Genomic DNA, 25,310 nt, shown 5'->3' with positions numbered 1-25,310 from the left:
AGCCGTTCAATGAAAAAAGCAGGACATGCCTTAATGCTACTTAGCACAACAAAGCTAGTCACATGGTCAAAAGAAACTAAGGGTCGCGCGAGGTGACATAAACCCATCAAACACACTTTATGTCACCATGTTGAACAAACGGTTCTTTAGGCAAAAGAATGACATGAGGAAATCCCAGCAAAGGTCTAGCAAGTATTTTGAAAGTGAAACAATTTATCCTAAATGCCTAATGTTATTTTTAGCTAGGTAAATATACTGGCTTTCATGGCCAATAACCAATTCAGTAGCACATTGTTACTTTTTGCACCTCTTGTTACCTGACAACGTCAATTCAGTTTGTCTAGTTAAATTGTGTTTGTACCTCTGTCTATTGCTGCATTCCATTCAAATCAGAATTTCCAAGTTCTTACTGGAAAAATACACGAATGCCTGACTTCTGTATGGGAAGAGTATGTGTGTTAGGAATGAATATTAAATTGTCCGTATGCCTATTTATAATGGAATAGTCATGTTTGACAAACATTATAAAAAAGATGGACAATTAGATTAGTTGTCTGAATAAAATTCTCCACCATTAAAATCGTAATACGTCACGTATCCACTCACAATTTTTATTGTAAGGAATTAGCTTTAATAAGGGATTGATTAATTCACTTACTGGAGTAATATTATTCTCATGGCTTATCGAAAATATCACATTTTAGGTATAGCTTTAGGGTCAGATCTTTTGAAAAAATCAAGTGATGAGATTATCAAAATATACCACAGTCAAATTATCTTTGAATACAAACAAGACTTTATTGCTAGTCTAAACAAAAATGAATCTAACACATACAAACATGAAACAGGTTGGTGAATAAAGTGAAAGTGACTTGGATGGAAATTATCTATACCGAGAAAACAAACTTTATGGAGTCCGTAGACTATGCCTTAAGAGCCATCGATATTTCTTGAGTCTAAATCTATGTGCAATCAGATTACCAAAGCATTTAAATAAGACGCCAGCGCTTTCAGCAAAAGTCTGGAGATGTACTTGCGTGTCGTTGCATTTCCTTGCGTTGCTTGGTTCTTTGGCTCTTTGTAGAAAGTTCGGGTGGTTCCGTCGATGTTTTGGATATCTGTTAAGATAGTGTATAGTTGTCTGTTGCGTCGATGGATGAGAGCTTTGAAGCGAGGCCTTCTGCAGGGAGGATCATCACGTGTGTGTCATAGCACTGGGAAGGGCTTCCTCTGAGCTTTACTCCGAGCCTTCCTAGACTTCTACATTGCACGGAGGCTACAAGGCTTGAGGGTAAGTGTGCCGATGAAGTGGAGCATGGAGAAGCCGAAGGAGAGAACTCAGAACTCCAACTTCACTGGGGGTTGTTCAAGCTGGCCTTTTTAACCCATTTGGTTTGTTCACACCCCAAAGAGGCTCTAAGCCAATCAGAGGTGGCTTTTCAGAGTCACATGGTCAATTTGTCTGTTCTTTTCAAAGTTGATTTACAAACTTTTGTGTAAAGGATTCTTAAAAATTCCTGCTCAAAATGGTATGTTTTAACCATACATTTTATATCTTGGAAGCTACAGAATATATCAAATTAATTAACATAAACATTCCTGAAAAGCAGAAAGAATTTCAACGATGGTAAACATGGTGTTTTATCCTGAATAGTTACCATTCTTAGTAAAAATGACATGAATAACACAAGAATAAAGATTATAATCATCGATTTGTCAGTTATAAGTGATTACAAATCACTACACATTTTAAAAAGTACAGCAAGCTATAATCATTAATTTTTCAGTTATAAAGGTGATCCGAGGTCAAAGTCATTTTCAGAATTACCTAGCAAATCTAGGTATTGTGTACATTTTGAGGGTTAACTCAGCGAAGTACTGTGACTTTGTGTGAAATGTTCCTGGATTCAGATGAGATGTCCTGAGATACATTTGTACTGAAAAGTTCATTTGTACATTTGAAGTTATGAGCATTAATTTGTCTTCCTAAAGAAAAGTTCAACAGTTCAGATCCAGCCTGTTCAATCTCTGTGTCTTGAACAATGACGATAGTCATGTGGTACAGGAAATGTCAAATTTTTGAAGTGTTTTTTTTTTAGTTGCTGTTTGCAGAATACTGATCAGAGAGGATGTCTCATGACTAATTTGGAGTCTAGAAAATTGGTTATTGTCCAGAATAAAGAGTCATAGAACTGGCATTGTTGTGTTCATTGTAATTCAGGAGGATCTGTGTTTAAAAGTGGTGGGGGTACTCTCTAGAACAGTGTTTCTCAATCCTTTCCTGGAGTACCACTAACCGTACACATTTTGGATGTCTCCCTTATTTGACACACTCATTTCAGATCATGAAGCACTCTAATAATTAGCTAATCAGTAGAATCAGCTGTGTTAGATAAAGGAGACATGGAAAATGTGTAGTGCTAGTAGTACTCCAGGAAAGGATTCAGAAACATCGCTCTAGAAGATCAGTTCTCCAATCATGCGAACAATTTATCAGTCATGAGTGTTTTCAAGTATGTGCTATCTGGACAAGTGTCTTTTGTTTTCTTCCAACATGGAAACTTGTGCAAAAATCCTCAACTCCAATTTCGCAAAGATGCGGGTGCGTCACCGAAACATGTCGGCTCCCAGGGAGATGTACAAAGTTAATGATAAACATTGTGTTTTCATATGCACAAAGAAAAATCCCCTGTACACCTTAGACTTGGTGAATAAAGTTCTAAAGTAATTTGCTACAGAATATTATGTATCAGGGTGTGTGGCTGGATTAAATCCTTTTTGATAACTTTTATTTTTATTTTTATAGAGTGATGACATTTACATCACTTAAACCTAAAAGGGTCATGTCATGAGAAATGCATTTTTTCTTGTTATTTTGTCATTAAAAACATATTGTAAGTTTCAGAACTCAAAAGTTAATCTCCAGTCCAAAAAGAGCATTTATTTCCAACCTGCAAAAACAACTCATTTTGAAATCGGCCACATTGTGATTTCATAATGAACATAACATTTAAAGGGCTCATGTCATGAGGAATCAAATTTACCATTATATTTTGACATAAGAGGTCATTCTACTATAAAAACATACTGTACATTTCAGATCTCAAAACTTAATCCCCAGTGCAATAAAAGCATTCATTGAAACCAAGCTGCAAAAATGCCTCGTTCTTAGCTTCAGCGACTACCCTACATCAGTAGGGGGCCCAGTAATTCATGACGCTCTCTACAGCAAAAAAAACATCAACGCTCACTTTACATCACACCCTTGGCCCCGCCAACTGGCTTTCCGTTCATACTCTGAGAGAGCAGGACAAACGGGCCTCATGTGGCTTAACTATTCCTGAACACCAAAGGGGACCCAGCTGTACTATTTTGAATAATTTTTGTATTTAAACATGCACTACACAGACATCTTTGACCATTGTCATGTATCTCGGGCCGCTTATAAAATCTGCAGTGTCAAGTTAAAACTCTGAAAAGGAAACAATTCTTTCTCATTCAGCTGCTGCTACTTGCTGTTTTGAGCACAAACGCGTCCTCGAGCACATCTGCACTACTTTTTTTATTGTTGATCTATGTACATATGCACTAGATGGACGTCTTTGACCGTTTTGATGCATTTCTGGTGATGTGCATTTCAGTGCAGGATAATACTGGATGTGTGTGGGTCTAGTTCAAACCGTGCTTTGGACAATATATGTGTGTCATGTGGATGAGTCTTCATCGTATTTCAGCGTGGATTGCTTGTGAAAGACTCAATGCGATTCAAGCTTTACAAAGGAACCGTTACTGAAGGATGGGGCAGTTAAAAACACCTGGACCTGATTGCAAAACCATAAGTAAACAGTTTAATTAAATATTTCAAATGGCATGTCTGTTTGATAGTATGTGGTGCTGTTGTTCTTGCAATAATATATTTGGATGCAATATGTTGGATCTCCATTATGTGTAAACCCTGAATTGTAGTTTTATAATGTTGTGGAGCTTGTTCATTCTCTTCTGATTGAGTTTCAAACATGGCTGTATTCGAGGGGCTGCATGATGTTAGTCAATCATAACAGTGGCCATTTTCACATTGTGTTTTGGCCTAAGTGCCTACTTAAAACAAAGCATTTCAGACAGAGGGCCAGAGACAGGGTGCAAAAAGATCATACATTCATAAATTATGACTGTTTTGGTACAAAAAAACTTTACTAACATTATCAGAAGACCACAGGGAAGAAAAGAAAACTAATATATATATATATATATATAAGTGTGTCATGACCCCTTTAATCAACTAAAAGATTAAAATGTTAAATATGGTCCCCAGATGTTGTCGTGTTCCTGGTTGTGGAAAAAAAATGTCAGTCTTATCTCTGGACTTCCCTGAATTTACACTTGTTCAAATGTTCTTTTCTTGTGTGTGTCGGGTGCAGTGTTTATGTGAGCAGGCTGCTAGCTCAGTGTAGCTTCCTGGTTTTTTGGCACACTCTCTATAGATCCTTTTGAGAACCAATATGGCTTTTCAATGAAACTTGTATTGAAAGATGGAGCAGTGGCAGCTGTATGGTACATAACAGTAACGCTGATGAGTAACATGTTCAATTCTAATGTTTCATTTGTCTGAGTTTGTTTGTTATGTAAATGTATGTTGAGCACTCCAACATGGAGAGAATCGTGCTTATTTCACGTTTACTTACCCAAAAAAAAAATTGCTCACAAAATACTGATCTGAGATTAAATTATTTTATGTAAAAAGAATACGTAGCATGGAATGCAGTGAAAGACAATGGTTAAGTATATGCTAATAAGGTTGCCGACTGTCCCTTATTTAAGCTGCGAAACGATCGAGGAGGACCAACATTTCTAACATTGTGAGGAAAAAAAAAATAATGACATGACCCCTTTAAATATAGCACAAGAATAAAACATTTACTTTGTTTTTCATTGTTGTTTTTGAAGGTCTGTGTTCAAAAACACCATAGACAATTACTGTATTACTGTTCTGATCAGTACAAAACTCAGATTCACATTTCTAGAGATTGTAAAGGCTTCCTCTTCCATAAGGTTTGTAGATAGCACCCTTAATAAATCACTGAGAGATGTGTCTAAACCATAATTTAACAGTCAAATCATCAAACTGAATAACATATAATGAATTAGTGTTGGAATTTTATATTTAGTAATCATGGATTGAACAAAATATTTTGTCATAGATTGTATAGAAAATCACTTCTACATCAATAACATTATCACTGGTAAAATAATTCAAGAAATTCTTGCAAATTCTTTCAGGAAATATAATTATAGAACATTATGAGAATGATTATACTCTGACTGCTTTTTTAAAAAAAAAATTTTAAATCAAGTAAATGACAAATCTAAAGGAGTATTATGCCATATGACTAGTTTTTTGACACCTTGTCTATGATATTTTTGGGTGGTGTAGTGTAGTGCTAAAGGCTCTTGGCTGGTAACCAAAAGGTTGCTGGTTTAATACCCACTTGAATTCCACCACATAAAATGTGCAATGATGAGCCATTACCACTGTACCCTTGAGCAAGACACATGACCCAAGGTTGCCCCAGGGGGATTTTCCCTGTAATAAGTTAATGGCTATGTTCTTTGGTGAAATTCTACCTGTGAAACTCTCTTCAAGGAATGGCAGATAATTTGTTTTCTTGTTTAGTCCAGCATTGTCATCATCGATCATTACTTTGAACACACCAGTCAGTCACAGGTCAGTCAGGCACTGACTTGAGGAGGTTTCTACAAAAACACATCCGTGTGATTGGCCACCCTGCAAATCAATCACTCTGTTCCTTTCCCGTTCATTACCTCCTGTCTGAAAATGTGCTCTTCCCAGGAAGGAATCCAACAGCAAGCCTCTTCTCCACAGCTACACATGAACAAACACACAGTTACTCTCCGCCACATTAATGCAAACATAATAGTGGTCATGGCTGCATTTATTTTCTTTTTTTTTTTTTTTCATATTTCACTATTATAACAGGACAGAGGAAACAGTGCCAAATGAACACCTTCACAAAATATTGTGCAGTAGCCTCTAACCTCAATAGATATTTTTGATTTTTGGTTCCTGCTGTAAAATATGGCCTTGATATTAAATTCCGGATTTCCGTCTTTTTGGAAAACTCGAGTCCTGACAGAGTCCTCCTCACACCGAATGACAGCATAAACATCAGGAGCTGATATAGAAAGGAAGATGAGAGTTGAAGGCACAGTCAACTGTAACAGTGCCAGTTGCATTCCACGAAAGAATACATATTTGCTAACAGCTATGCAAAGCAGAGTGGCACACTGGAAGAGCCATAACCCTTAGGCCAATGCATTAAATCCTCTGCAATGGTTTGTTTCATTATAAACACAGATAAATAACTATAAAAGAATCAAAGGCAAATTCTCACATTCAAAAAATATGCAGGACATTTTCAGTAAATAATGACTCAAATTTCAGATGTGTTTCTCACACAAAGGTATCATATAGATTCAGTAGACTCGGAAAATAAAGCAGAAGTCATATGGACTACTTCATTGGTAGTTTATGCTGCTTTTTGTCCTTTTAGGAGCTTGAAAGCCTCTGGTCAATGTGTGTTTTCACTGTATGGAAAAGAGCAGTATAAACATTCTTCGAAATATTTCCATTTGTGTTCCATCTAAGAAAGAAAGTCATATGGGTTTGGAAAGACATGGTGGTGAGAAATTAATGGCATATTTTTCATTTCTGAGGAACACCTCAGTAAATTTAAACATTCATTGTTTAAATATACTTCTAAGATCAGTAAGCTCTGTTGTTAATATAATGTTACTAATTATAACAAAAGCTTGTGATATCCTAACAGTTAAAACTGGTTTGCTAACACAAAATATTCAGTCTTAAAAAGAGCTGGCCCAAACATTGTGTGGGAAATTCACAATAAATGAGGTAAATGCACGCTTATTTGCACGAGCTGTCTGTGCTGGTTTAGCACCTGATTCACTGATGAAATTATGCAGATCAGGCAATGCTGCAAATGCACCCACAAAATCTGCGCCGAACACAATTTGCACTGTGCAGGTCCGATCTTGCGGTCTGGTTCTGTGTGCTGTACAACATCTCTTCACTACTTTGATCCAGACACCTCAATCATCTCTTGAACATTTCAAAGGTGTGCTTGACTTCATCCACATCTGGATATAAGCCAGGTGAAAACACTCTGCTCCACCATTTGATAATTATTTATTAAATTATTGCTTGCATGATCAATATGAAATGTACACAAGCATCTCTTTTTAATAAAATGCAGTTTGTTGCCTGTTTTCCTCGGACGGTAAAAGCCCAATGTTTATTGCGCAGGTCAAATTGCACAGAGTTTTTGAATGAAGCACAATCTATAATGAGCCTAATTTACACAGAAAGGAGGCATGTTTGCATAGAAAGGAATTACAGTTACTTAATTTAGATACTCAAAACGCAGCGCTATTTCAACACTGACGTCGTCTGCTTATACTAGATAGCGGGTGGTTAGTGAATAAGGTTTTTGCTCTGAAATGCCATGCAAAAGTGGTGCAGCTGTTTAGTTAATTCACCCCTATAAGTTTACAAAGATCACAGGTCTGCTTGGTGGTGTATTACCTTAACAGCTAGTAGCAGTTGTCCCTGTAAGTCATGAATACACCGAACATTGCATGAGATAGGCTGAATTGAAATTATGAAGTGGTGAGTTTAAACCTGACTGTTTGGGCAGACTGAGGCCAGAGGCCCTGAGCAGATGGACTGTAGTTACCGCACTGGGCTCAGCAACACAACACTGCCACACAGAAAAAGCAGGTAGCTCTTCCTTCAACTCTCTGAGGAAAGAGGACCAAAAAAAAAAAAAAAAAAAAAGGAAGCAGATTGAATGAAAATGTGGGTGAATTTAAACACGTGCATCCTGATCATTTTAATCAGCCACCATAGTATACATCATAAACAAGCTTGGATACAACACATTTAAAATTTTGGTACAATTTTTATTGCATTTAAAACTACCAGGTAATAGCTTGACTTTATGCTTAATAATTGATTGTTTGTCTAGATACAAAACAGTCAGAGGTACTGTAACTAGCAGTGGCCCAATCTCCTGTCCCTACCTGAGGCACACATGTGAGTGTGAGAAAAATCGCAGAAGGAACTGTCCAGTGGCACCAGGCTGGAAAGTGGTGGGGAGGATGACGTATCGACCAGGACCAAGGGTCACCCGCAGGGTGACGCTACGGGAGTCCATATACACTGAGCTAGCAGCCTGCTCACATAAACACTGCACCCGACACACACGATTCACCTCCACCTGAAAGAAGGAACAACAGAGGGAAAGAAAAGAACATTTGAACAAGTGTAAATTCAGGGAAGTCCAGAGATAGACTGACATTTAGTTTAAAATGGAACTTTAACATTCCTTTTCCATTTCTTAGTAATAAAAAACATAAATTCCACATAAGGGCAATATATTTCACCTATTTATAGCTAACCCTACATTTACTCACCTTCATGTCGCCACAAACCCGTATGACCCTCTTTCTTCAGTGGAACAAATATGTTTTTATTTTGCAGACAAAGGGTAAATTTACCATGTAATGCAAGTGAATATTGACTCTGGTCTGTCAAGTTAGGAGAACCCTGACTCATGCACTATATATCAAGTGTCCTGAAGCCATACAATGCTTCAGGGTGAACTTTTGAATGTACTATTCCTTTAAACAGAGCCAAAAAGAGAATCTAATAATGTCTTAAAAAATAGATTCACAAAGTCATTGTCCTTGTTTATAAAGATAAACACACAAAAGCTATCAAGTCAGCTTTCCCCAGCTTTAGCAAAATTGTAGATGTCATAACTGCACTGTGTGACGTGATAAGTTGCAGTGATCAGTTACTACGTCACTTACCCTTAGAACCTCAAAGCCAATTGGTAGGTTATCCCCTCTACCCTCCCGCCTTTTCATCCTTTTGTCCTCCTGCTGCAGACATATCAACACCTCATCCCCATCTCCAACAACTTCAAAAATGAACTAAGAAAGAAGAAGAGAGTGAAAGCGATGCAGGATAAATCATCTGAATGTGCAATATGTGATATATGGTTAAGAGTGCTAGAGAAAAAGAGCAATGGATTAAAGACAGAAGGATGTCCACCTGTTATAGAATTTGAAGTGTCCCAAACCAAAATACCACAAGGATACACTTCTACATCTTAAAGCAATTTCTGACAGCAGTCTCCTTAGCAATCCTATAGTGCCATCTAGCCCTCTGCACATGCATCAAGCACTAGGAAGTGTAATTGAGCTTGGATTCACGATTGTGCCTAAAAACTGCAATGGCAACATGTACAAAGAATAAGGAGTTATATTTTGGTCTGTTCTCATCCAAAAACAACTGGACTGCTTCAGAAGACATTGATTAAACCACTGGAGTCTTATGGATGACTTTTTTGCTGACTTTATTTCCTTTTTTTGAGCTTCAAATCACTTTCCACTTGCATTGTATGGATCAACAGAGCTAAGAAATTGTTCTAAAAATCTTTGTTTGTGTTCAGCAGATGAAATAAAGTCATACACATCTGGGATGGCATGAGGGTGAGTAAATGATGAGAGAAATTTCATTTTTGGGTGAACTATCCCTTTAAAGCAAAATTAGCAGTTTGAAGGCAATGTAAACCATGAGTAGGTATTCATGTATTTTAAAGAATAACTTTTCATGTATTCATTAAATATATTTAATGAATATGAACATTACAGTTTTTCTGAATTGCTAAAACAAATTTTTCACAAAACCCCTGACTCTTCTGGCAAAATCAAACAATCGCCTCGAAACCATTTAATCTGTGCTCAAAATCAAACAATGCTTTCAGATCATACACACCGCAAGTCAATATATAAACGCAACAGAGCATTCATTAGACACTACATCAGAAAATCGAGAACACAGCATCCAGAGTTTCTGTAACATGTAGTTACAGAAAGAATGTTTATTGTATATAGTAAACACATTTTGCAATTACTGTCAAAAAAATTATAGTAATCACAACTTACAGTAGTACAGTGAATATATTGTATACTGTAAGTACTGCAACTAATCCAGTATTGAATGTCTATATATTCAGCTCTTACATACTGTAATAATACTGTAGTCCTAACCCTAACCCCAAAGAGCAAAGAACACTCTAAATGAAAAACACATTACAATATTGTGCAACTGCAAAATCAAAGTCAATGTGAGATTCATTTTGCCTCAGCAGCACGTTTTCACATCATTAGAAACAACTGTTAACAATTTTTAGTCGTTGTGTTTAACTTTTGCTGCCCGTGTTTACCGTTTTGCAACACAAGTGCATCACAGTGTGAAATGTGTTTTAGTGAGTAAGAATGTGTTTAGAGTTTTGCAAAAAGAGTGGTTGGTTCAACAAATGGGTTTAAGCCACTGAGCATTTGGTTCAGAGAATGGGGTTTAGTGTTTTAGCAATTCAGAAAAACTGTCATATATTTATAACAGTTTTTTAGGATTGCTTAAGCACGATTTTGAAAACAGGGCTTATTTGGTCAAAACACTACACACCATTCACACAACCACACATACAAGTAGCAGAACACCTCAGATCTTTTGCAGAATGAAACATTTCATTAAAAACTATACAATAATTTATAAAAACTCAATTTTGACACTGTATGGCACACACACGATTCATATGATCTGATTCTGTTTGAACCAGTTACACACTGCTGTGCTCAATCTAAAACAATTTTAACATTTCTAATTTTCTAATGATATAGTCTGGGTTTTATTTTTTCAGAGATACTGTTAGAGTAAAGTACTTGAATATATTGACCAAACACAACACACAATACCTGTACTGCACACTGATGAATATATTTATTTCTCTCCACATTGTAAAATCAGTACATCCATGCATTTCCAAAGGTTGCATTTTGCAATGAAAATCAGGACAGAACATATTCTAAATAGAATAAAGTACATACAGTAAACACAGCAAAAACATTTGTGGAGACAAAAAAGAAAGCATGAATTACAAAAAAAAAAAACAAAAACCCTTAAGCATCATCTCTTCGTCTAGCTGGATCTGGCCATAGCACTTCATCCACATCACAGGCTATGTCCTCTCTCGCAAGACAGCGATGGAAGAATCTTCTTGAATGACGAATCCATCCATGCACATCCATGCACATAACAGCAGCCATATCACCCTGAAGCTAAGCAGAATTGAGCCTGGCCAGTACCTGGATAGGAGACCTCCTAGGGAAAAACTAAGGTTGCTGCTGGAAGAGGTATTAGGAAGGCCAGCAGGGGGTGCTCACCCTGCAGTCTGTGTGGGTCCTAATGCCCCAGTATAGTGATGGGGCCACTATACTGTAAAAATGCACCATCATTCGCATTAGATGTTAAACTGAGGTCCTGACTCTCTGTGGTCATTAAAAATCCCAGGGCACTTCTCGTAAAGTGTGGGGGTGTAATCCTGGTGTCCTGGCCAAATTGCCCCCATTGGCCCTTCTCAATCAGCCTCCTAAAAATCCCCATCCATAAATTGGCTCTATAACTCTACTCTCTCCTCTCCACCAATAGCTGGTGTGTGGTGAGTGTCTGAAAAAGCACTATATAAATTAAACATTCATTCATGCACAGGCCTTGCATCAATTAGGTTGATTGTCTCCTTCATGGCTTGAATGAGGGGTATCCTGACATGGGCTGGATATTGTAAACTTTCCACTGCCATGCTGAAAAAACTCCTCAATCGGGTTAAGGAAGGGAGAGTATGGTGGGAGGTATTGGAGTGAAAACTGTTGATGCTGATGAAACCAGTTTCGGACCAGAGCAGATCAGTGGAAAGATACATTGTCCCAGATGACAATGTATCTCATCTGCTCTCCATCTATTTGGTCTTCTGCTGTGACGATGTTGTGTAATCTGTCTAAAAATGTGAGTATGTGGGCCGTGTTGTAAGGACCTAAGTTGGCATGGAGGTGGAGGACACCATTCTGCGTGATTGCAGTGCACATTGTTATGTTACCACCACGTTGGCCCAGGACATTCAAAATAGCTCTGTGGCCAGTGATGTTTCTCCCTTTTCCTCTTCCTCTTACCGTACTGCAACGTTGACTTCCATGTTTGTTGAAGACAGGTAAACTCACCTGTTGCCTTTTTGTAGTGCTTACGCCTGATTGGTGAGTTTACAATTAAGCACCTAAGTGTCTGTACATCTGACGGCTGTGTTTGATCAATTGGTTCATAGGTGTGGTATTTTGAAAGGCAGTGCCTTGAAATGGCAAAGAAGTGACATCATGTTAGATTTCTGTGTCTAATGTAGAGAAGTGTGTTGTAGTTGTGTTTACAGTTTTTGTCAGTTGATTTTATACATTTATCCAAACTATAATCAGTGCTCTCAAAACAATTCACACAGCTGTAGAAACAGACATTCAAATTTGCGGAACAATTACATTTCACTGCATAATGAAGCAATGTATTCTTTTCTGATAATGCGTTTATTAAAATTAAATACTAATATCAAAGCAATAGATGTGTTCTCTATTAAATTCATAAATGACACACAACTCTACTATAGAATTAACACATTTATCATAAAAATCCACCATAAAGACCTTTGTCCATGTTTTTCATAAAATGCTTCTATAATTCTAGTTGTCCCCGCTCTTCCTCTTCCAATGCCATTCCTCCCTCTTCTTCTTTTTTGTTGAGATTGAAGTCACTGTAGATCTGCTCACATTAGGCCGAACACTCTGTGTGTCTTAGGGAGACCATAATTCATAACACGATCAATTAGAGGAACTCGCAGATCATTTGAGCTTAATTTACTCTAATCTACCACCCTGATGTCCTCTTTCTGTTCACCATCATTACACCATCTCCATTTGGTTTTTCCTGAAGTCTTTCCATGCACACACCTGAAAGAGTTGAGAAAACTTTCCCCTTTTCTCATCACTTCTACCTCAGATTTTCTCTTTCTTTACCCACTCTACCTCTTCTTTTTCCTCATTGTTTGTTTGCTGTGAATTTTCATATTTTACCCCTTTTATAGATAGCAGAGTCATGATAGTTGTGTGACAAATTTAGTAAACTGCATTTTCTTTGCTGTGTGCATTACTAACACAGCTGGTATTAAATTGAAGAGATTTGGCAACCTGACATGTGCATTTGAGAATATGACTTTATTTAGTTGTCTGTGTTAACTGCTTTGAAAGCATGAGTTTTGGATCAGAGAAATTTGTATGTAGTTTTTTGGGAATATGAGGAAAATCAAGAAAAAAGCACAATCTGTTTAGGACAATTACAAAGTTTTCAGATGGCTGTGTTAACTGTTTTGAGAGTAGTGACCTGAGTTTGGAGATATGCGTAAAATCGATCAAGAAAAACTGTACCTTTTGCTGCCTGTGTTTACAGTTTTGCAACACAAGTGCATCACAGTGCAAAATGTGTTTTAGTGAATGAAAATTTTATTTAGAATTTTGCAAAAAGTGTGGAAGAGATTTGCAAATGGTGTCTAACTACCTGAACTTGTTTACAGTTTTGTGATTTGACAAATGGGTTTAGGCCACTGAGCATTTGGTTCAGAGAATGGGGTTTAGTGTTTTAGCAATTCAGAAAATCTGTATTAGTCTTTTCTTTGTAACACCAGGTCAGGATTGTGCCATGGAGTGCTGGTGGCATAGTGGGCTAAAGCAAAAAATGGGTAAGCAGAAGTTTGCTGGTTTGATCCCCACAGCCACCACCATTGTGTACTTGAGTAAGGCACTTAAATCCAGTTTTCTCCAGGGGTATTGTCCCTCAAATAAGGGCACTATAAGTTGCTTTAGATACATGTAAATGTTTGACATTACGCATAATGTGACTTTATAGCAAAAACTGACATTTAAAAACAGTTTAAAAAAATAAATAAATAAAACAAATACTACACTAACAACAAATGTTAGTTTGATAATGTCTAAATATACACTCACTTAGCACTTTATTAGGAACACTATGGTCCTAATAAAGTGCCTGACGTGGTCTTCTGCTGTTGTAGCCCATTCGTCTCAAGGTTCGACATGTTGTGCATTCTGAGATGCTATTCTGCTTACTACAATTGTACAGAGTGGTTAACTGAGTTACTGTAGCCTTTCCATCAGCTTGAACCAGTCTGGCCATTCTCGTTGACCTCTCTCATCAACAAGGCATTTCCATCTGCAGAACTGCCACTCACTGGATGTTTTTTTTTGTTTTTGGCACCATTCTGAGTAAACTCTAGAGCAGTGTTGGGCAAGCTCCTCAAAAAATTTAGCAAGCTAAGCTAAAACCTACTCAACAGAAAAATTTGTTAAGCTAAGCTAAAAGCTACACTACAGAGAAAGTAGCCAGTTACACTACAAGCTACATGACAAAAGTAGCTAGCTACATTTAAGCTACTTCATTTTTTTTTCAACCGCAGATGCACAGAGCATACCGTCATAGACAAAGCAACTAAAAGACTTATTCACATGATGTTTATCAAAGCCTTGGTACAGTAAATTACAGTTTAGTGCAATGCAGTATACAAGTATACAGTAGGTGCAATACGTATGTGCACGTAAAAAAACAAAAAAACATGTAAATTCATATTTAGACATGCTACTTATACAAACCCATGTGTTCAACATTTAAAGTCACTATTTTTACATTTTATTTTTCATATTTAGACTACTACCTCTACAAACCCATACCCATTTAAACATAGTTTCGTTTGCACATTCCTGTATAAAAACTCTGCATACATACAGTATATTATTCATCTGTATATTCACAATACAGAAATACTGCAGCTAGACACAGAATTACAGGATATATCATCATGATATATCATCATCTTCTGTGTGTGTGTGTGTGTTTGTGTGTGTGTGTGTGTGTGTGTGTGTGTGTGTGTGAGAGAGAGAGAGAGAGAGAGAGAGAGAGAGAGAGCACATCTGGGCAATAACAATGGGATTTCTGATAGTATCAGCTGGTAATACCATGGTACTTTGATATACAATTACTATATTTATGTACCATTCTGTATTTGCATGGTGCTTCAAAGTACTTCAAAGAATACCATGTTACTACCATTGTAAATTGATATATGATTACCATATTCATATACTATTGTATTTACATGGTGCTTCAAGGTAATAAAAAAAATTCCATGGTACTTCGCTATATGATTACCATATTTATTTAACCTACCATTGTATTAACACAGTGCGTCCAGGTAATGTGTTTTCATGTAGGCTGACAAGTGTTTTGATACTCTTTTGGTTGGAAAATTTCTTAACCTGCAGAAGTCGTTTACAAGCTTTATAAAACTTTATAAAGACCTTCTTCATCACTGGTAAATGACAGGACACATTTGCAGGTTTAATTTCCATTGATTGTAGATCCACTGCAACCTTTATTTGCTGTGTTATAAAATATTCCATGAGCTTATTGACAAGTGAGAGTGTGCAAAAATGATTCAGCAGCACGAGCGCAAGCTTCCTGAGGCATTCAGATTGAATCGTGAACCAATTCAGACTGCTTTCCTATCACCAATTCATTTTAAAGAACCGACTCAGATGAGCGATTAATTTGTGATCGGACATCTTTAGTTTTGATTCAAACAGGCAATAGTAAACACCGGGTACAAGGCATGATGTGGCAGGGTGTAGCTTTTGTCAACGCTACACCGCTGCCTTGTCAAAAATATAGCTTCGCCTCTGAAAAGCTACTTGATTTAAAAACTAGCGAAGCTACCACCTCGCTACTCAGAAATGTAGTTAAGATAATAGCTTTGTTATTTGTAGCGAAGCTACTGCCCATCGCTGCTCTAGAGACTGTTGTGCATGAAAATCCCAGGAGATCAGCAGTTACAGTAATAATCAAACCAGACCGTCTGGCACCAACAATCATGCCACAGTCGAAATCACTAAGATCACATTTTTTCCCCATTCTGACAGTTGATGTGAAATTAACTGTAGCTCCTGACTCGTATCTGCATGATTTTAAGCACTGCACTGCTGCCACACGATTGGCTGATTAGATAATCGCATAAGAAGTAGGTGTACAGGTGTTCCTAAGAAAGTGCTCAGTAAGTGTACATCTATAACATGATTTTCAAGTCATATTTTTTTTTTCACAAGATGGCAGCAATCTGCCCTCAATACAGGCACATTCTCATATTTTCTTCCTGTTTCAACTAGGTTTTTACTATAGTGAATTTACATAAATTTGCTAATTTGCATATGCAAATGAATGTTGAACCCGAGAAATGTATATGTTAATCTAAAAAACATAAAATCCCAAAAGAAGTGCACAATTTTATTGTTTTTACTTCAGGGAAGAACAAATGTTATCCTTTCTTAAAAAAAAAGAAGTTACATCTGTACTGTGTCTGGTCAAAAATGACCGTGAACAGCAAAGCGGCCCTACTTAATCAGAATAGGAGGGTTAATATTGCAGAGTTGGGAAACGTACTTTCAAAAGTGTACTTGCATTACTAATTTTTGTGTCTGAGAATGGCAGAGCACTCTTGCAATCTCTCTCGTGCACACACATCCAGTGCACATGCAGAGAGCGAGAGAGAGTGTTAAAAAAGTACTTTGAAAGAGTGCATGCTCTGCGCTTTCAGACAAAATAATTACATAAGAACACATAAACACATGAAAACTGATGCACAGTATCAAATACACAGTATGTTTGACAGTCCTAATTGTAGAGAGCACATCAATATGAAGTAAAAGCCAAATTCCAGACATTTTCAGCCAATTTTTAAATCCCGACCGGACACTTTTTTCAGGTCTAAAAAATGAGGACATGTTAGGGAAAATAGGATGTATAGCCACCCTACTTATTTTAATCTCATCTTTAGCATTGAATCTAAAAAAGCTGTCAGTTTAGAAATACTCTTGCTGCGTGAGTGATTTACCTGGGGGTTGTGTAGAAACGTGTCTCTGTGATTGATACATCCTCCGCATCGACTTCTTTTGTCCATTTGTTTCTCCCATCTCCTCTCCCCTATTCCATTGTGCTTTCTCACAAACTGCTCTTTTATTGGTCCTTGTACTCCCTTTTTTGGCTTTGCCTTCACTTCTTTATTTTCTTTTCCTTTTTGTTTACCTCCTTGGCTTCGTCCATCCTTCTGTCTTTCACTCAATCTTTGCTTTTTTTTGTCTCCTCTCTGAGCTGACATTGGTGTGGACCATTGGGGCCCTGTTGAACACTTTTGGTTCTTGAAGTTCTGACAACCAGAAGAGGAGGGCATGGGTGAGATCCCAGATGCATAAGTCCATGCCCCCGGGCAGCGCACCTCTCTCCAGTGGGGGCAGAGGAAAGAGTTTTCTGCCAACCTGCACACCACCATGTCTGTGAAGTAACGGCAAAAGTCCTCAAAATCCATCCTGAGGACAAGTAAAAATGTTGACACTGGGTAAGAAAATAGTTAACAATTAAAATTGTTCTTATCATGTTTCACAAAACAAATTTAGTGTAAATGATCTCTACTACACTTTTTTGCACAATACATATATATTTTGACATGTTACTGACAATTCATTACTTAATTTGCATTACCAAAACTCTCCCACATCTCTGACAATAAGACCCATCTTCTCCCTCTCCCTGCGCCCCAGCTGCTGCCACTGAGGAGACCTATGAGTAAGAGGTTATTTATTATTTAGCTATCACTTTTTATTCATAGCAACTTACCATACAATAATGGCAAAGACAATCCCCTTGCAACAACATGGAGTAAGCATTCTTTTGGATGAGAAGCTAAACTGAGGTCCTGGGTCCCTGGCCAATTTTGCCCATTGGCCTCTATCCATCAATGCTTCCTAATAATCCCCTACCAATAATCACTGTACTCTCCTCTCCACCAATAGATAGTGCATGGTGAGCATTCTGGTGCACTATGGCTGCCGTCGCATCATCCAGGTGGAAGCTGCACACTGGTGGTTGTTGAGGAGATTCCCCCTATACTGTGTAAAGAGCTTTGTGTGTCTAGAAAAGTGCTATATAATTGAAACAAATTATTATATTTATTAACTGCCTTGTTTAAAACACAATAGTGATAGAAAAAGAAATAAGAAAAATGCAATATCAAAAACGGATTAAATTTTATTCCAGTAGAAGTCAAATGGGGTTGGGGGTCAAGGACCAAAAAAAAAAATGAATGTAAATTTACCAATACTATTAAATTACCATAAATTACCAATAATACAGCATAACTTGTCTCACTAAAATGTAAATCAAACAAAATTAACAAAATAAAATGGCTTGCATTTCTCCATAAATGTTTTTTCTCCATAAATTTGTTTAACCATGAATAGAACCGATTTCATATTGCTCACTCATTCCCTTATTCACTATTCCTTTTTTTAATTTTTTTATAGTGCACTTTGTGCAATGTTTTGAAGGGAACTGGAAGGGAAGGGAACTGCTGGTTGATGAAAATCACCTCTGATTGGTGAATTTCACGTGGCAGCCATGAAATAAAATATTTTTATCTTGCACTGTGTATGCCAAATAGTCATGCACAACAAAATGGCAGAGTCCTAGTGGACGAGTTTGACACCTGCTGCCTCTTTCCCATTAAAAAATATGAGCACCAGGTATTGGCTCAACTATGCATTCATAAGACATAACATAATATTGTCAATGTAAGTAAAATAACACTAATTCTAGAGGTTGTAAACACAGTTGAAGACTGCAAGCCAGAGGTATATCAGTTTTCCTAACTACCCTTTGAACTCTCATCTTATTAGAGCATCTCTAAAACCATACTCCAGGTGAGGCTCAAACTCACAACCTCAGCATAGCTTTCAAACATACTGTCTTACAAGTACCACACGTTAACCAATTGTGCCACAGGAGCTGAAATCCTCAATGGAGGTTATAGCACACCATGGGAAAAAACCCAGCCTGAGTCTATAATTTTTATGCTTAATTATAACCATGTATACATACAGTAAGACATAACATAATATTGTCAATGTAAGGACATGAACAATAATTCTAAAATTAGGTCAACACAATTGAAGACTGCAAGACAAATGTATATCAGGCTTACTTAACAGCCTTTGAACTCTCATCTTGTAAGAGCATCACTAAAATCATGCAGCAGGTGAGGCTTGAACACACAACCTCAGCATATCCTTGCCACTTACTCTCTTATAAGTACTGTACACTGAACAATTTCACCACCTGAGCTGACCTGCAAAAAAGAAGTTATATCACACCATGGGAATAAACCTAGCCCGAGTCCTTTTTTATTCTTCATTATAACCATGCATAGAGAAGATTTAAATTCCTAATGTCAATGTAAGGAAATTAACACTAATTCTAGAGACTAATTCAAACACAGTTGAAGACTGCAAGCCAAATGTATATCAGTTTTCTACCCTTTGAACTCTCATCTTATTAGAGCGTCTCTAAAACTATGCTCTCAGCATTGCCTTACTACATACTGTCTTATAAGTTTTGTGCACTAACAGATTGTGCCACTGGAGCTGATGTCATGAAGTGAGGTTATAGCACATAATGTGAAAAAAAGTACCGTGTGCTAACCGATTGCACCTCTGTTCAGAAGTGAGGTTAGAGTACACCATGGGAAAAAATACAGCTCGAGCCCTTCTTTTTTTACATTAAACTTCTAATCATAAATTCAGAAGACCTAACCTCACATCAAGAAAATGATCAGTATTTCTAGCAATTGGCCAACACAACTGAAGACTGCAAGCCATATGTATATCAATTTTCATTACTACCCCTTGAATTCTCATCTTGATATAGCACCTCTAAAACCACATTCTATGGCTTGAACACAGTCTCTGTATTGCTTTGCAACATACTGTCTTATAAGTACTGTGTGCTAATTGATTGCACCACTGGAGCTGACATAATGATGTGAGGTTATTGCACACCATGTGAAACACCATTCTTTTTTATAACCATTCATACTGAAGATTTAACTTCCTAACGTCAATGTAAGGAAAGTAACACTAATTCTAGAGACTGGCAAACACAGTTGAAGACTGCAAGCCAACTGTATATCAGTTTTCCTAACCCACCCTTTGATCTCTCATCTTGTTAGGGCGAATCTAAAATCATGCTCCAAGTGAGACTTGACTCATCACTTTGGCATTGCCTTGCTACTAACTGTCTTATAAGTATTGCAGGCTAACTGAAGCTGACATGTTGAAATGAGGTTATAGCACACCATAGGAAAAAACACAGCCCGAGTCCTTTTTTTTATATACTTCATTATAACCATGCATACATATGACAAAACATAATATTGTCAATGTAAGGAAATTAACACTAATTCTATACACTGACCAACAAAATTAAAGACTGGAAGACAAATTTATATCGGTCTCCCTTATTACCCTTTGATCTCTCATCTTGTTAGGGAGAATCTAAAACCATGCTCCAGTTGAGACTCAACTCTCAACTCTCTTTGGCAATGCCCTTCTACAACTCTCATAAATACATAAATAATGTATCTCATAAATACATTGCTATCTGATTGCGCCATTTGTTCTGACTTTCTGAAGTGAAGTTACAGCGCACCATGGGAACAAATCCAGCCTGAGTTTTTTTTTTATACTTCATTATAACCATGCATTAATAAGACTTCTTTAATATCCTTTGAATTATCATGTTGTTAGATCATCTTTAAAAGAAAACTCCAGATGAGGTTCAAACTTACAACCACAACACGTGCCTCGCTACGTACGGTGTTATAAGTACCATATGCTATACAATTGCACCACTGGAGCTGACAGCCTAAAGAGAGGTTATAGCACACCATGGGAAAAAACCCAGCTCAAGTCCTTCTTTTTTATACTTCATTTTAACCATGTATACTTAAGACATAACATAATATTGTCAATGTAAGTAAATTAACACCAATTCTAAATTTTGGCCAAGACAACTGAAAACTTAAAGACAAATATGAAGTATATCAGTCTTCCTTAATACCCTTTGAACTCTCATCTTGTAAGAGTGTCTCTAAAACAATGCTCCAGGTGAGGCTCGAACTCACAACCTCAGCATAGCCTTCCAACGTACTGTCTTATAAGTACTGCGCGCTAACCAATTGCGCCACTGGAGCTGGTGTTTAAAGCCCCTCATTTCTTACACTAAACTACTAATCATAAATTCAGAAGCCATAACCCCCTAATCTTACTTCAAGGAAAAGAACAGTAATTCTAGTGATTGCCAATACAATTCAAGACTGCAAGCCATATGTATATCAGTCTTCATCACTACTCTTTGAATTCTCATCTTGATAGGGCATCTCTAAAGCCACTATCGTGGAGAGACTTGGACTCACAAACTCACTTTCCCTTTCTACATACTGTCTTAAAAGTACAATGCGCTAACCAATTGCACCACTGGAGCTATAATGAAGTAAGGTTACAGAACACCATGTGAAAAAAACCAGCTTGAGCCCTTTTTTTATTCTTCATTATAAACATGCATACAAAAGATTTAACTTCTTAATGTCAATGTAAGGAAATTAACACCAATTCTAGAGACTGGTAAACACAGTTGAAGACTGCAAGCCAAATGTATATCAGTTTTCCTAACTACCCTTTGAACTCTCATCTTGTTTGAGCGAATCTAAAAGCATGCTACAGGTAAGACTTGAATTCATAACTTCAGCATTGCCTTGCTATGTAGTGTGTCATAAGTATGACACACTAACCCATTGCACAACAGGAGCTGTTGTTCAGAAGGGAGGTTATAGCACATCATGGGAAAAACCCTAGACTGAGTCCATAATTTGTATATTTAATTATAACCATGCATACATAAGACAACATATTATTGTCAATATAAGGAAATTAACAATAATTCTTAAGTTAGGCCAAAACAACTGAAGACTGCAAAACAAATATTTATCAGTCTTCCTTAATACACTTTGAACTCTAATCTTGTAAAAGCTTCTTTAAAACCATGCTCCAGGTGAGGCTCATTTTAACAACCTCTGCGTAGCCTTGCTACATACTGTCTTACAAGTACTGTGCACTAACCGATTGCACAACTGGTGCTGCCATCCTAAAAGAGAGGTAATAGCACACCATGGGAAAAAAACAGCTTGAGCCTGTCTTTTTTATTCTTCATTATAACCATGCACACAGAAGATATAACTTCCTAATGTCAATGTAAGGACATTAACACTAAGGCAGATTTCAGAATGGCATAATACCCATATTACTCTTACTACTTCTGCCATATGTTTCTGTGGCAGATAAGATAAGATTAGTATGGTAGTACGCAATTCCGAACTCAGCCTAATTCTAGAGATTGGCAAACACAGTTGAAGACTGCAAGCCAAATGTATATCAGTTTTCCTCACTAACCCTTTGAACTCTCATCTTGATAGAGCGAATTTAAAAAACACACTCCACATGAGGCTCAAAACCACAACTTAGGTATTGCCTTGCTACATACTGTGTTATAAGAACCATGCATTAACCGATTATGCTACTGGAGCTGACATTTTGAAAAGTGTTTATAGCACATCATGGGAAACACCCCAGCCCAAGTTCTTTTTTTTTATACTTCATTATAACCATGCATACATAGATAAAACATAATATTGTCAATGTAAGGAAATTAATACTAATTCTGTACACTGGCCAACAGAATTGAAGACTGCAACACAAATATTAGCAGCTTTGCTTAATATCCTTTGAACTCTCATTTTGTTAGAGCATCTCTAAAGACACACTCCAGATAAGACTCAAACTTTCAACCACAACATATGCCTTGCTACATACTGTGGTATAAGTACCATGCACGAACCAATTATGCCACTTGAACTGACATGTTGAAGAGAGTTTATAGCACATCATGGGAAACACCCCAGCCCGAGTTCTTTTTTTATACTTCATTATAACCATGCATACATAGATAAAACATAATATTGTCAATGTAAGGAAATTAATACTAATTCTATACATTGGCCAACAGAATTGAAAACTGCAACACAAATATATATCAGTTTTCCTTAATATTTCCTTTGAACTCTCATCTTGTTAGAGCATCTCTAAAGACACACTCCAGATGAAGCTCAAACTCGCAACCACAACATATGCCTTGCTATATACTGTGTTATAATACTGTACAATACACAGTTGCACCACTGGAGCTGACAGCATAAAGAGAGGTTATAGCACACCATGGGAAAAAACCCAGCTCAAGTCCTTCTTTTTTTATATTTCATTTTAACCATGTATACTAAAGACATAACATAATATTGTCAATGTAAGTAAATTAACACCAATTCTAAATTTTGGCCAAAACAATTGAAAACTCAAAGACAAATATGAAGTACCTCAGTCTTCCTTAATACTCTTTGAACTCCCACCTTGAAAGAGTGTCTCTGAAATAATGCTCCAGGTGAGGGTCAAACTCACAACCTCAGCATAGCCTTCCTGTGTACTGTCCTATAAGTACCACACACTAACCAATTGCACCACTGGAGCTAATATGCAAAGGTAAGGTTATAGTACACCAGCTCAAGCCCTTCTTTTTTTACACTAAACTATTAAACATTAAATAAGACTTCCTTATTACCCTTTGAATTCTCATCTGTTAGAGTGTCTCTAAAACCATACTCTGGGTGATGCTTGAATTCACAACCTCAGCATTGCCTTGCTACATACATCTCATAATTACTGTATGTTAACCAATTCCACCACTGGAGCTGACCACCAGAGAAGAGGTTATAGCACACCATTGGAAAAAACCCAGCCCAAGTCCTTTTTTATACTTTATTATAACCATACATACATAAGATATAACATCCTACTGTCAATGTAAGGAAATTAACACTAATTCTAGAGACTGGCAAACACAACTGATGACTGCAAGACAAATGTATATCAGTCTTCCTTACTATCCTTTGAATTCTCATCTTGTTAGAGCATCCCTTAAAACAATGCTGTAGGTGAATCTCAAACTCACAACCTCTGCATTTCCTTGCTTCATACGGTATCATAAGTCCTGCCCGCTAACCTATTGCACCACTGGAGCTAACATTGCCAAATGAGATTACAGCACCCCAAAGGGGATTTTTCCAAAAAAAAAAAAATTAAATTATAGTTTTTCCAGAGGATGTTTTTTTTTTTTTTTTTTTTTTTTGGGAGTGCTCTTAATAACTAGAAATGTACAATATTTATAACATTTTTTAGACCAGATAGACTGGACAGAACTGAGTGCCAGTGAGAAAGACTGCAGCATGCAAGTTTCACACCCTTACAAAAGATCTAAACTAGCTGCAAACTTGCAGCAAATTTGGCACTCTTTATTTTCACATTTAAATGAGCTTTTAAATTGCTACAAATGTTAACCAGAAGTTTGCAGCTCTTCACCGGTAGTGGTGAACCACCAGGAAACCTTTGGCAACAATGGACAGTTTGCCGCAAGTTTGCAGCATTTCACATGCAACTCATTTGCATGTGAAAATTATCAGTGGCGAATTTGCGGCAAGTTTGCGGCACTTCTGAGGGTGCATGTGCTAGGCAAGTAACTGCCTATAAATGGTATAAATGTGAGTGCTAAAGGATAGCTCTCTCTCCAGGTATTCTGGACCACTTTGATTCATCCAAACCACTTGATTAAATTCATAGCAGCTGCAAGCTTGCAAACCCAACATGATACAGTATACTGTATATGGATATCACGTAATCTTAAAATGTTTACTACTAACCTACTAAGCCTACTAACAAGTAACATAATCATTATATAATGAATGACTGTAGTAGTTTCTGAGATAGGCTGGTATACATTAACTCACCCCAGACTCCATGCTCCTGTCCAGTCTGTTGTGCCCCAGGGGTTTCTCATTCGCACCATGTACATACGAGACGTGCTATACATGTTTGGCAGGGTCTCGGACATACGGAGTTTCCTGACTGCTGTGACACCATATGCATGACCCTTTATCAATCCACAGTCCAGAACTGATTCCACTTGCTCTCCCTCTGCTGGCTGCAACACAAAAAGAGAAAGGGTGCGTTCAGTAGGTAGAGATAAGAAGGAGAACTCTGTAATTAAAGGTTTCATTGGTCCTGTCAGTCCACACAGGCTAACGAGGAGCTTGGAATCCAATCTGCCTCGTATTTACCAAATGGCTGCAGTTAGTTGTTGCCATGCTGCCTAATCAGTTAATGGCTTAACAAACAGCATTTTTGTATTCAGCATTTTTATTTTTACATACAACCAATATGATATTTTTTTCTTTTTTTTTTCTTTTTTTTTGTTTTTGCTTTCTGGCACAGTCAGTGAG

At 37.2% G+C, this 25,310-nt stretch overlaps 1 protein-coding gene and 1 non-coding gene across 9 annotated transcripts in view; both read right to left on the bottom strand.

Moving 5' to 3' along the window:
* Window positions 1-835: 835 nt before the first annotated feature.
* The window catches only part of LOC127453728 (calpain-5-like), a 39,147-nt gene continuing 14,672 nt past the window's right edge, over window positions 836-25,310 (bottom strand). For 7 of the 8 annotated variants that reach the window (XM_051720395.1, XM_051720387.1, XM_051720429.1 and 4 more), the window contains 8 exons: window positions 24,819-25,012; window positions 17,579-17,656; window positions 16,935-17,406; window positions 8,908-9,030; window positions 8,116-8,312; window positions 7,715-7,833; window positions 6,055-6,191; window positions 836-5,881 (listed from right to left, as the gene is read on the bottom strand). In XM_051720395.1, the coding sequence (XP_051576355.1) occupies window positions 5,717-5,881; window positions 6,055-6,191; window positions 7,715-7,833; window positions 8,116-8,312; window positions 8,908-9,030; window positions 16,935-17,406; window positions 17,579-17,656; window positions 24,819-25,012 (1,485 nt within the window). In that variant the 3' untranslated portion in view covers window positions 836-5,716. The remainder of the gene's footprint in view (window positions 5,882-6,054; window positions 6,192-7,714; window positions 7,834-8,115; window positions 8,313-8,907; window positions 9,031-16,934; window positions 17,407-17,578; window positions 17,657-24,818; window positions 25,013-25,310) is intronic. The other variant, XM_051720411.1, reaches the window with a different exon arrangement.
* On the bottom strand, window positions 21,029-21,122 carry trnai-uau (transfer RNA isoleucine (anticodon UAU)). Its single transcript has 2 exons — window positions 21,085-21,122; window positions 21,029-21,064 (listed from the first exon to the last, which is right to left on the bottom strand). It is a non-coding gene; the product is annotated as a tRNA-Ile (tRNA).

Source organism: Myxocyprinus asiaticus, chromosome 2, assembly GCF_019703515.2.
Source record: "Myxocyprinus asiaticus isolate MX2 ecotype Aquarium Trade chromosome 2, UBuf_Myxa_2, whole genome shotgun sequence".
Classification (NCBI taxonomy): Eukaryota; Metazoa; Chordata; class Actinopteri; order Cypriniformes; family Catostomidae; genus Myxocyprinus; species Myxocyprinus asiaticus.
The sequence above is the reverse complement of the archived record's forward strand: the minus strand, read 5'-3'. Positions and strand labels throughout refer to the sequence as shown.